Source organism: Pomacea canaliculata, linkage group LG10 (genome assembly GCF_003073045.1).
Source record: "Pomacea canaliculata isolate SZHN2017 linkage group LG10, ASM307304v1, whole genome shotgun sequence".
Taxonomy (NCBI): Eukaryota; Metazoa; Mollusca; class Gastropoda; order Architaenioglossa; family Ampullariidae; genus Pomacea; species Pomacea canaliculata.
Window position 1 is genome coordinate 14,132,275 of NC_037599.1, and position 12,831 is coordinate 14,145,105.

The 12,831-nt window shown below is 36.9% G+C and overlaps 1 protein-coding gene across 1 annotated transcript; it reads left to right on the forward strand.

Moving 5' to 3' along the window:
* The first annotated feature begins 88 nt into the window (after positions 1-88).
* LOC112573182 (cytochrome P450 10-like) lies at positions 89-11,694 on the forward strand. Its single transcript, XM_025253310.1, has 13 exons — positions 89-545; positions 923-1,044; positions 1,359-1,505; positions 2,458-2,646; positions 3,145-3,341; positions 3,800-3,990; positions 4,137-4,357; positions 4,499-4,633; positions 5,256-5,422; positions 5,811-5,889; positions 6,387-6,546; positions 7,938-7,981; positions 9,510-11,694. Exons 3-13 carry the CDS (start codon positions 1,365-1,367, stop codon positions 9,615-9,617), a joined length of 1,632 nt encoding a protein of 543 aa, XP_025109095.1. The 5' UTR covers positions 89-545; positions 923-1,044; positions 1,359-1,364; the 3' UTR covers positions 9,618-11,694.
* The last annotated feature ends 1,137 nt before the right edge of the window (positions 11,695-12,831 follow it).

Here is a 12,831-nt window from a genome sequence, read left to right on the forward strand (position 1 = left end):
TCACGCAAATATGGAAAATCGTTCGTGCAAGTTCTCGATCTTTTAAAAACTTCTAATGAAAGTAGCTGTGTGCGGGAGGGAGGTGGAATCTACCTGCAGGTGTGCGTTCGTGTGTGTATTTATGAAAGAGATAAGAAGCATGCAGACTGAAGTACAGATGTTATGATTCATTCTATTTAAAGTTTGGCTCCCAGCACATGACTACAGCTCACTATAATGACGTCGAAAGCACAGCATCCTTAAGATGGATTAGTCATGCCGCATAGGGTGCACAGTGGGTGCGACTGCATCGTGCACCTGCGCCTCTCATCAGGATAATGAAACACAGTTGGTATAAAAGCTACAGAAAACCTTGACAACTTGCTCTCCTAGCCTTTTCCCTATTCAGTTGTACAGAATTCAAACTGATACCAACAAACTACAACTGTAAATAAGACTTCGGAGACGCCAAACAAAAAAGAACAGCAACAAAACAAACAAACTTGCTGTCAAAAAAGACACTGTACACGAACAAAATCGGAAAAGTGAGAAGGAACATTAAACAGGTAAGTAGATATTTTCTTTCTGCTTTCTCTCCAGCTATATTATCTCTTTTTATTTTTTAGTTTAAATTGAGAGCTGAGATCCACGTCGGATCTTTTATGAATCATAGCTCATGCGCGCGCGTGTGCATGAATATGCAGCTGCATTTCTATTTCTTCTGATAAATTTTCTGTAGCCTTTATTTTCGACGTTTACTCGTCTGGGCATTATAGTTTTTCCCGATTAACAAATAGGTACAATTTCTCACCCACATCAAATAATTTAATATTTAATCTAGAAAACCCTTTATTTATCTAAGCTATTTTATTTTGTCGTTGTTCGTTAACAGCCTCAAGTCTGTCCAGTCGTTCACGGCTTTTATTTACAATTTCCTCCACAGAATCAACTTTATGCTGAAGGTGACAGCTGTCTTTTCAAAACGTTTTACTACTTGATCGAATTGATTGTTTGATCGACTCACCTACATCGTATGGTTTTCGGCACGTGCTTTCCACCTGTGCAGTATGTGTTTTCTCCATTCTGATCATGCATTTCGCTTTGTCATTCGATCTTTAGATCTTTAAACAATACAGCACAGCTCAGACACAACCTTCGTCTGCGTTTGTGTTTTATTAAGAGTTTTTTTTTAAATTAGAAAGTTATACATAAGAAAAGTTACTTTCATTATAAATATTATTTAAAATGTTAACATGGTTTTCAGTCATTCTTCTTGTAATGGTTATTTTATGATGGAGTAAAAGATGCATTCAGGAAAAGTGTGGTCATTAGGAAAATAAATGTCCCCGTTTTATTCTTGTCATTTTATTTCAACATAGGTAAAGATGGCTTTGACAATGACTACATCCCGCTGTTTCCTGATGGCGAAAGTTCCTGCATGGCTCAGTCAAAATAATTTAAGAACTTCGGCCTTTGCAAACCGAAGTATTGGTTTACTGGAAGAAAGTTCACTCTCCCCCAAAAAGGTGAGGACTGTGTATATTGTGAAAGTTTGGGTAGAAATGCCTTTAGAGAACTTGTCTGGTAAGGTAATGATCAACAGACTGAGGCTGTCTTTTGTTGTTTTATTCGTGCTTTTGAATGATACTATGTGCAAATGGGTGTAGATCGTATGCGAGTCAGAATCATGATTGTACGAAGTTCTATTTGGTGGAGCGGGTATATGATTGTGTAACGGTATTCTTTGTGTAGTTCTCCTACTTGTTTCCCCATTGAGCTGCAACTAATTGCTCTCTAGGATGAAATCATATTTTATAACATCTCAACTTGCTTTTTACATTCATAGAATATTGTATTAGTTTTCTTAAATGAAGGGTCGGTTAAAGTTTAGTTTAAGTAAGATATGATACGGCCTTTGCATAATGACAACAATTTGAAGTTCCTTGATTAATTTTTTAATTGTTTGTTATTACTTACTGTTTTATAAATCAAAGCATCGACCACATCCCATTTGGTAGTCTCTTATATAGGAATGAATACGACATGTTCAATGTGAAGTATCTGAAAAGGGAAATGTATACTCACAAACTAAAACCAGCAACGTGAAATTAATGTTGCGTAAGTTGAACAGACTTCACAAAACAATCTGTCAAAAATAATTGTTCAATTCCTCAAACACTGCACACTGTTCTCACATCAGAGATCATACAGTCTAGCGCACAGATGTAAATGGATCGTTTCCCAAAACTCTACTTATTTTTGAGAACTAGAGTCAATGCCAGCTGCTAATCGAGAACTGAAGAACATGTACTGAGCAATTTAAAATTTTAAAAAATCCAACCTGTGTTGTAATAAAACTAAAATGGACAGCCAGTTTAATGTGTTTTACTGTGCACCTTATGAGTATCCTTGCATCAATATATTGATAAATGAAGTTATTTTACATTAATATATTTTGTATTCCCCTCGCCTCCAAAGAACTGCCCATTACGAATGACTGTTGAGAATCTGACGGAGCAGTGGACCAAATCGGAGAAAGCTTCGGAAGATTCTTATGCATCTACGAAACAATTCCATCAAGTTCCTGGCCCTACGGGCTTTCCAGTGATTGGTACACTTCTTGATTACTTTAAGAAGGATGGTCTGAAATTCAGCAAAATGTTCGAGGTTTGTCAACTATTTTCTTGTACTATCCTTATCTTAAATGCGCGCGCATGTGTCTTAATGTTTGTGCGATAATTTGATGTATTGCAATTACCTGAAACCTTGTGTAGACAGACTACTGATTATCTTTTTCTATTTTTACACACAACAGCATGCTAGATCATGATTATAATGTTTCAACTCATTAAATTAAGGTTTGCCATGTCTTTGCTCGATACCATTATCTGGCTTTTAAAGGGAGTAATGAGTTTTTTCAGGATATAGGATATTTCATTCCTTCATCATCTATGTGCAAAAGTATAACGACACGAAAATGTCAACAGGACGATATGCGTAATGAACACTTATGTTTGACTATGTAGGACAAGTAATTTTCTAAGTGAAGAATTATATTTTTTTACTACCTTAGTTAAACGTCACATGTAAAACAACTATATGGATTATAAAATGCCATGGCCTGTTTTGTCTTCAATGAAAACCTCGGTATCTTGTCTGTTTTAGGCATATAGGCAGCGATCTCTCCAGTTTGGTCCTATTTTTAAAGAAAAGATTGGTCCTATTGAAACCGTTGTCGTCAGTGATCCTGATGAATATGCAAAAGTGATACGATCTGAGGGTCGTCATCCAGTTCGCCGTCAGATGGAGCCAATGGTCTTTTACAGAGAGCAGAGAGATTTAGAACCTGGACTTGTTAACTCGTAAGTTATTACAATATTAAATAGTTTGGGTTTTCTGCCCAAGATCGATCAGTAGTTTGAAGATCGGCAGTCAAATTAGACCATTGAGACGTATGTCATCTACGGGAGCTCTCCCCTTCTGCATCATAGTGTTGAATCCCTTTGTTCTGAAAAAATATCTCTACAGATTCTTGTCAGTTCCGTGCACCCTTTGTGGTATGCGTGTGCATATTTTGTGTCATACTCCTTGAAAATGGCTGAATTTTTTAAATTCACTTAATCCTTACATGGAGTGAACATATAATTATATAATGTATATGTTGCAAATTATGTAGGAAAATCTTATCTGTTCTTAGAGTATTTGGCGTGGTCATTAAAAGATCTTACATTTCAGGACTGGTGCAACAAAGGCTATTGTTGTGCTCAGAAAAAATTATTGTAAACTAAGTTTTTCTAAAGCATCATTTTTTTTCTATCAGGCAAGGAGAACATTGGCACCACCTGCGTTCCGCAGTCAGTAAACACATGCTAAAACTCCAGACTATAAATCGGTTCTCATCACCAGTTAATTCAGTCGCAAAGGATTTTGTGAGAAGAATACATGAAATTAAAGACAGCGAAAATGAAGTGGCTGGAATTGAAACTGAAGTCTTCAAGTGGGCTTTGGAATGTAAGAGAGCTAATGAATACATTACTTGATTGTTAAAACAATGTCTAATAGCTTAATTGTTATTATAACTTCTCTTTAAATGTTTTTGGAATTATTTCTTTCAAGCAATTGTGTTGAAGTTTTGTAACCCTTTTCTTATGTTCCAGCATTTGGAACTTTTCTCTTTGATCAAAGAATTGGTTGTTTAGATAACAACCCAAGCAATCTAGCACAGGATTTCATATTCCATCTTCAAAGCTACTTTCGTCATATGCAGCCTCTCATGTACAATCTTCCATTTTACAAGCTTTTCCGGACAAAACGATGGATTGACTACGAGACCCACTCTGATGAAGTTATGCGCATTGGACGGCAACTCTTTGATCAGGTAGACTTAATTGGCCTACATTCAACTGACATTTGTTTTATTTGAGATGTTAACCCGTAAAATATTACGTACACGATATGTCAAACAAAAATAAATTAGTCATTACTCAGAAGATCACAATTAACATGTGGTTTATTTCAGAGAATATCATCGTTGACGCCTGGCGAGGGAGTCAGTCCTTCAAGCTTCCTGGGCCAGCTTTTTTTTAACGAAAATCTTTCAGCAACAGAAGTCACTGGAACTGCTGTTGATCTGCTCATGGCCGCAGTGGAAACGGTAACAGTATAATAATTTTTGTAGAATATCGATGCAGCGAACCTCTTCGGACCAGAAAAATATTCATTATATCAAATAAATCTCAATAGTTATTCTGAGATTATCAAAATGAGCCTTACGTAAGATTATAGTTTTCTATTTTTTTGTTCACACAAATACCAGTTTAAAAGACACAAACCTTTATGGAAATACAAGAGTGTAGAATCTAAATGCCCAGCTGGAAACCAAAAGAACCCCACAAATTCAAGATGAAATTACTTCAGTTTACATGTATAAACATCGACACATCAAAAACACCATAAACCGTATGTAAATAGTACATGCTTAGTGTAAATTAGTGTACATGCTTTGTAAATTATTGGAAACCTTCAGAGTCACTCACCTAATGACATGGCTATATCAATGTTCACTTTGACAAAATCGTGGAAGGTTGTATCTTTTTTTGTCGTCAAATCTTATTTATATTAGAGGTTTGTTACATACTCAAGTTTAAGCTTTTGCATACGATATACAACTGACACTTTCTTGTTAACAGACTATAATTATTTCCTATATATAAATCAATTTGTCAGTTTTATAGTTCTTATAATTCATTAGCGTTGACTGAATATATATTTCGCAGACATCAAATGCTTTGCTATGGTGCCTGTATTGCTTGGCCAACAACATGGATGTGCAAGAGCGTCTCTTCCAAGAAGTCGACAGTGTTTTTCAGTTGGAAGAAAACCTTTCGCAAGAGTCTCTTACACAGATGCCTTTAATTAGAGCTGTACTCAAAGAAACCTTCAGGTGAGTTTAGGAGCAATGTGCTCATTTTGCTTAACAATTAAGTATTTCTAAGTATTATGCAATGTAATATTGTAACTGATAGTTCTAGAGACAGAAACCTTCATTAGTGTTTTCCACATGTTACAGACCCCGTTTTCTGTTTAAAATGTAGAATATTGTTTGAACCTCTGACGGTTAAAGACTTCCACCAGCTTTTTGCAGATTTACCGAATGGTCTGGGAAACATTTATCTAAGCAGAGAAACATCTATAACACTATTGATAATAATGTCAAGAAAAGTTATAAGTTTTGGTGAACTTCAGATAACAGACAGTAACTTCTGATGGTAACGTATCATTTGTTCTGTCGATACTTTAAATAATTACTAATGCACTTATTTTGCTTACAGGTTATATCCTATTACATATGCAACTAGTCGTATATTACCAAGAGACCTTGAAGTAGGTGGCTACAACATTCCTGCAGGAGTAAGTTTTTTATGGGTTATATAAATAGTGATTAATTGCTCATTTGACATCCGTTTTTTCTTACTGATGTCTATGACGAGTTTGAATCAATAGACTTTTACCTTTTCTTTCTCGCAGTGTGTAGACTGGCGCACTTTCCTATCAAAATAGCCAGTTCGCCTATTCCTTTTGCCATTACTGTTGCAATCCTTTCAGCGGCGCAACTGTCATTTTGGACAGGATGGTTCTTTGGTTCATAAAACTTTTGACCTCTTCCATTTGTTATCTCTCTTCCTTTTCTGTTTATGGTGGTGATCGTATTTTTGTTTTTGTTAATGGTGACCTTACTGCATTCCCCCTTCTCTGCCCGAAAGTTATTATCTCCCTTAGACCAGCACATTCTGTAAATGTACAAGGATAGGTCAAGCTATTTTCTATTCATTCAATTTTTATGTCACACTCTTTCAGTGCTAATTGATTATTTGCATTTTTGCATTTCTAGTTGTTTCTTTTTTCAGACCCACATCCAAGCAAATTTGTATGGAATGTTCAGAGATGCATCATATTTCCCTGATCCTGAATCCTTCAAACCAGAAAGATGGCTGAGAGGAAATATGGACTCAAATCTTCAGTCTTTATCAAACCTAATTTGGGGACATGGCCCACGAATGTGCATTGGTTAGTATAGAAGAAATTGATGTTTTGTATTATTTTCCAAAGCACTCGTGTAGAAAGGTGAGTATTTGTCACCTGTAGAATGAAAAAAACTATGTATTTAAGAAAAAAATGTTTGATAATCCTACGACAACTCTGCATTATCATTTGGTAAAGTCTGAGCTAATGGATTCAGATTTTGTTTGGGGAAACTCCATGAGATACCTGCTTGCTGTTGAGAGATTTTTCCGTGTACACTGGTTTCTTCATCTATCCACCATACCTCTCTTTACATAATTTGAAATCTACTCATGTGAAAACACTTTCTAGGCAAACCAACCATGCTAAGGGGCAATACCATTCAAGACATCAAGCCTGTCCTCGCTGGAGCTGAATCGATATTCAATCCACCCAATATATCAAATTCTTTGAACTATAAGAGAAAGGTGTCAAGATCAAGCTTCGAAAACTGTTGTATACTCCCATCCATCTGGACTATTCATTGCATCAGAGTTCGTCTCACCCAAAATTTCCTTACATTGGCATGCAGGCAGATCAGCCATCACACGATCTCAAGACACCAATGCAAGAGCTGATAAAGATTTGTTACAGCAGAGAAGAAAAAAAGTACTGCACAGGACAGACTTGCAATGTAAAAAAGAAGTGGTCAGTCTTGTTATCAGCTGTGGATCCATTTCAGGCTGATTTCTGCCAGGCTTTATGACATTACCAATGTTTCGATCTACACTCTGAAGTACCAATATAGAAGACAAAATGGAAAGTTCTATGGTCAAAGACAAGAGCACATTGGTGGTATCAAATTCATTCTAATATTTGAATGACTGGAATTCCAAGATCAGTTACTAGCAGTGGTAAATCCTGTACATAAATTTGGCCTAGGAGAAACCAAGATCGGCATAAGAAGTCTGGAGTTTGTGCAGAGGCTCGGACTCATAGCTAATACCCTCCATTTCCATAAAGAATTGAAGGAGGCAACTTTTAATGAATTTCAATGCCCAAATTAGAAGCAAGTATAGTGTCCTTGTCAGAAATATTGGAATGAGATCAGAAATGGAATAAAGGGAGTTAGAAGATGTGCTAAGAAGCAGTGGAGGGAATGAGACAGCAGCAAAAAAGATATTCAAAGGCAGACAAAGGCAGTCTTCAAAGCCCACCAAACATTAAGCAAACCAGTTTTATAAGAAGAGGTCGACATAACTGTAGCCAGTTTGATGGGAGGGAAGCTAAGACCTACATAAACAGAAGATAGCGACAGTGTTTTTCAAGGATTTGAAGCACATCAAAAGATTAAAAAATACAAACACAGCTTGCACACGTAGACATAAAATGATACCTAAATGTATTTATTTGTATGTCTCTGAGATACTGAATAATGTTTTATGATTCTTATACAGGAAGAAGATTTGCTGAAATGGAGTTGCATATTCTACTAGCTAAGGTAAGTCAAATCTGCTGTTAATGCAACACATTATATCCAATGCAAACAAAAATAATTTTGGGAGTAAATTCACTTTCTTCAAGACTTAGCAGATGACATAACCACAAGGATCACACTAGCTCTTTATCGAAATTTGTCTCCCTGACAGTGAACTATAGCACATACCTGGCGTGTTGAGCAGATGAGCAACTGTCTTCTAACAGATGTAAGGCAAACGCAGGGTCAATACACTAGTTTTTGGTCCAACGCTCTACTTAAACAGCAGAGAGGTCAGGAAGGCCTTGAAGTCATATTATCTAGTAAGACGAAGAAAAAAGAATTTACTCTCAAACATTTTTTTCTTCTTTGACTCTACCAGATTACATGACCATACGAGAATAAAGATCAGGTGGATGGAAGTACTAACAAACCATCTGTAAAAGTCAGGAGATTGCCTGTAGAGCCGTTGAGATCGGTCCTAACAGTACCAGACAAGCCGTGTGAGCGGAAAGGTCTTTCAATAAAAACAAACCAAAGTCAAACGCCAGCCTGCTGTGGACATACTCTTATCAAAGTCGTCCCTCAAAGGCCGGAGGAGTCGAGCCTGGTTTTTCCCGAAAGCCATGAACACCTGAGGTAAAGGTGTAACTGGGTCCTGCAGGCGAACTGGCTGGCATTTTCCCCGAGACAGGAAAGTATTGAACCGAAAGGCTATTGTGGCATCAAAGGCATCGAAGCTTAGAAAAAGTCTATGCGTCATCCACCATAAGGAACCATCATTTCGGAACTACACAAAACTTTGTTAGCTGAAAGAGCAAAAATCTCAGACCATTTCTAAGGCCATCTTTTCAGTGCTGAGTGCAAAAGAGAGCCTGGCGGCCAAAATCAAAAGACTGACGCTGACTAAGACCAAAAAAAAAAAAAACCTATGACCAGGCGACACTTTTGTTAAGGAAAAGAAGTCCGGTGTCATACTGTGAAAAATCTGTATCGGGCAAACGTCTAGTACAGACCACACCTTGTGACAAAGCATAGGTTTTCAGCACAGTGAGGGTCGCATGTGGTAGAGGCTAGTGAACATCACAGTAGCCATAGAAGATATTGGTGTAATGGACTTGTATATATGATTTATATCTGTTAGTGGGCAGTTTCTCACCCGACTAGTACGCCAAGGTATGTGCTACCTCACTGTCAGGAAGATTTTTTGATAATGGAAGAGCTAATGTAACCCTTTATCTCCTATGGTCATGTCCTTTGGTAAAGTCAAGGTGAAAGATTGTTTATACTTAATTATTTATTTTATGCAGAACTGAGTAGGAGAAAAAAGCATAACCTTTTTGCATTTCTCGTTCTTAAATAAGAGTGTATTGCAGAACCACAGATGTGTGTGTATGCGCGTGTGTGTGTCGAGGATGGGAAGGAGAGTTTGATCCTATAATGAAATATCCTCACTCAGTTCGCAAGACGTTTTCACTGTCAGCATTCTAACATTCCTTTGTTATCCTTACTTCATTGATTTTATTTTTGTACTGGCATTTTTTTGTTTCAGCTCATCCACTCTTTCAAGCTCAGTTATACTGGTGATGCGGTAGAACCAGTTTTAAACACTGTCATGACACCCGACCGGCCACTGCAGATCTCTTTTTCACCGCGTTAAATCTGAAGATGGTAGATGTTTCAACTATTTCTGGCAGAGACTGTTGCACCTTTATCTTTCTGCAGATGAAACTTCTTTCATTGTTGAAGCTAATTTTTTCTTTACAGCTGGTACACAATGAGACAGAAGTATTTTCAGTAACAGATCTAAGATCCAGATTTTTTTAAAGACACATATTCTTTAAATATTACTTTTGGTCATTAAGCACACTTCTGCTTTTGCCCCAGTACAAAATCCTGCTCAATGTGATGAAATTTATCTTTTGTCATTTGTAATATTTACAAATTTATTGCTTACAATTTAGAATTTCATTTCTCTAACATGGCTGAATATTTTAGCTGGTTATATAATTCACTTTAGAAGCTGGGTTATTAGTGATGGGAAAGCTTGCTCCTTAAAACAAATGTTTTCACTTAAATAATAATAAAATTATAATTGTTAAAATCACATATTCCTTATAGAGAACCAGTTTCCCTCCAATGACCCTGGTAAGAGACAGAAAACTGCTTTGCTTTCCATACTACAGTTCCCTATTCCAACAGAATCTCACTGCACCAGCCCCAGACCTGGTCGAAACCCTAATCTGTGCACTGAACAGTGTCAACAGTAATGCAAGCCCAGACTCATAGGTCATGTGCCTTACAGATGTAACACTTTTAAATAATACCTAGAAATAGTACTACAGCAGATACCCTCACACTGTGGTATTGAACGCAATGAGCAGGCTGACAGAACTGTAAAGGATGGGGCTGAAGACTGGCAGGACAAGGTAAAACAGAGATGAAGACCATCTAGGCTTTGTAGAGACCATCCCAACCACCAGACAGCTGCCACCATCTGTCATGATCAGATTTTTTTGTTTTGCCTCAAAGCAGGGCACAACATAGTTAAGCATCACCTATACAGGAAAATACATCTGATGTCATCCCCAATGTGTTCTTGTGGAAATAGAGAGTAGGCTCTTCCAAGAACTGAGAGCAGAGGTCTGGCCATTGCTTTAAAAGCTTTACAGACCTGTGGATGCTCTGCAGATGACTGCCAGTTTCATCTGAAGAGATGAACTCCAAGTGTAACCAGGCAAATGATGACAATTGTAGTGACCTTTCTACAATATTTTGAGAACTGAGAAGTTATTGTATGCCTGCTCTGTGTTACTGGAGTGCATTAAGTGCATTTATTTATTTAATAACAGAAAACCATTCTGGTTACACGCGCATACCTATAACCACACTTAATAAAAATTGACAATGAATATTTGTAAAAGTTCTTTAGGAATGTTAAATCAACTTATGAATCAAGTTCGAGAAACATGGGTGAAGCAAAATTAACTCAGGAACCAGTAGATAAGAGGTTGATTCATATTAATTCAGTTTCATCACTCAGCTTGAACATGCTGCATTTACCTGGCTATCAGTGACAATCTATCTGCTCTTCACACTACTCAGTTTCTCCTGTTTCAATCCTGATACCTCACCACATGTACTTACTATATGCTCCAATACATGTTTCTGAAGATGACATCCAAACCAGCAGATCATGAAGTATTTTGGAAATGACCATGAAACAAGGATAGAAATCTATATATCTCCTTTAGTGTCTGCAGAACAGCCACTTTCTGTGGACAGAGTTCAAGTGTTAATCAATGGTTAGCATATCAATACTGATGCCTAGGTATGCAACCACCTGTTTTGCTTTCACATTATTTTGTACTACATCATGGACTAGTGGGGAATCTTCTAAAGTCTGTTCATCTTTCTTTTATTTAGAAAACAAAATCCATGCTTGTTTTTTTTTTGTCTTAATATGCCACAGTGATCAGACCAGAACAGCATAATCTTGACTACTGAAAATGAAGGCAACTGGTGTGCACAGTGATCTTCTGGTCTCATTTTTTCTAACTTTTGGAGACTCAAAGCAGATCAAAATAATTCTACCATTTTTTTGCTTGCTTGATCATGGCAGCCAAAAAAGCAAAACAATCATCAGATTGTGTGAAAAAAAGTAATTTCCATCCCTTTTCCTTCATCTGCATTTTCTTATAATGCAGTAACAAGAAATAAAGACATTTTAAAACTCACTGAAACTCTCTTGAAAACATGTGTATGTATGAATATTAGAGTGCTGGAAAGTGATCTTGGTGGGTGATTGTGTATGAAAAATCAGGGTAGCTAATATGTTAAAAATTGTATTGTTACCTATAAGTCCACCAGAGGATTGGACATAAACAAGAAAAACGAAGACAGCTGTAAAAAATGACATTTCGGATACCAAGAAAAGCAATTAAAATATTACAACATTAGTTGTCTTGAAAGTATTTAGGTAGATGGCGTTGAAAGCAGTTCAGGGAGTTCAATTGCCTAAGATGGTCTTCTCTGTCTGGTTGCTAGAAGCATGACTTCAGTTTTCTGGGGTTGAGCGACATGATTTGAATCAGTCCAAGCCTGAAGCTCGTCGGCACTCAGCTGTAGGAGGGAGGCAATTGTTTAATCTGTTGGTGGTGTGCGTGTATTGGGGTTCGTCTGCAAACATTTCACAAGACTGGGAAGAGGAAGATCGCTTATATATATAGAGAGAAAAGAAGAGTCCTAATACTGGCTCTTGAGGAACACCAAATTTAACTTCAAGAGGGTCAGACAGTTGGTTGTTTACAGCTACTCTCTGAGAAAGGAGGTAAGGAGTTTGGTGTTGCCAGTACTTAGTTTATATAATTTTAGTTTTCTGATAACCAGATCTATAACATCAAAGGCTTTGGCAAAGTCAACAAATAAGGCAGCAGAAGAAAGATTGTCATTAATATTATTTAGCAATTGTTCCACAGAAACAGGAAAATGCTAATCTGAAGATTTGAACTTGTAGCCTGATTGATCTGCTTACTTGGCTTAACACTGTTATCAGACCATGCAGTACCATAAATTCTGTAATCAATTAGCCCTTTCCTCTTTCTTGTTCCAGGGGAGATGAGAATTTTCCCTAAAATTCTAGCTCTCACTCATCATACTTCACATTGTGTTTTTTTTCCATCAATTTCCCACTCACACTTAGTCCACAAAAGACTAAGCTGTTATTCTAAAAGTGTGTTCTCTACAGTTCATATTCAGTTTCAAATTATATAACTTCTCAGTCTCATCTGTCTTGTTCTCGAGTTATATGTACTATAGACATAACAAAGTTCACTCACTCAAAATACATGGTTAATTCATTTATAATGAGAGAA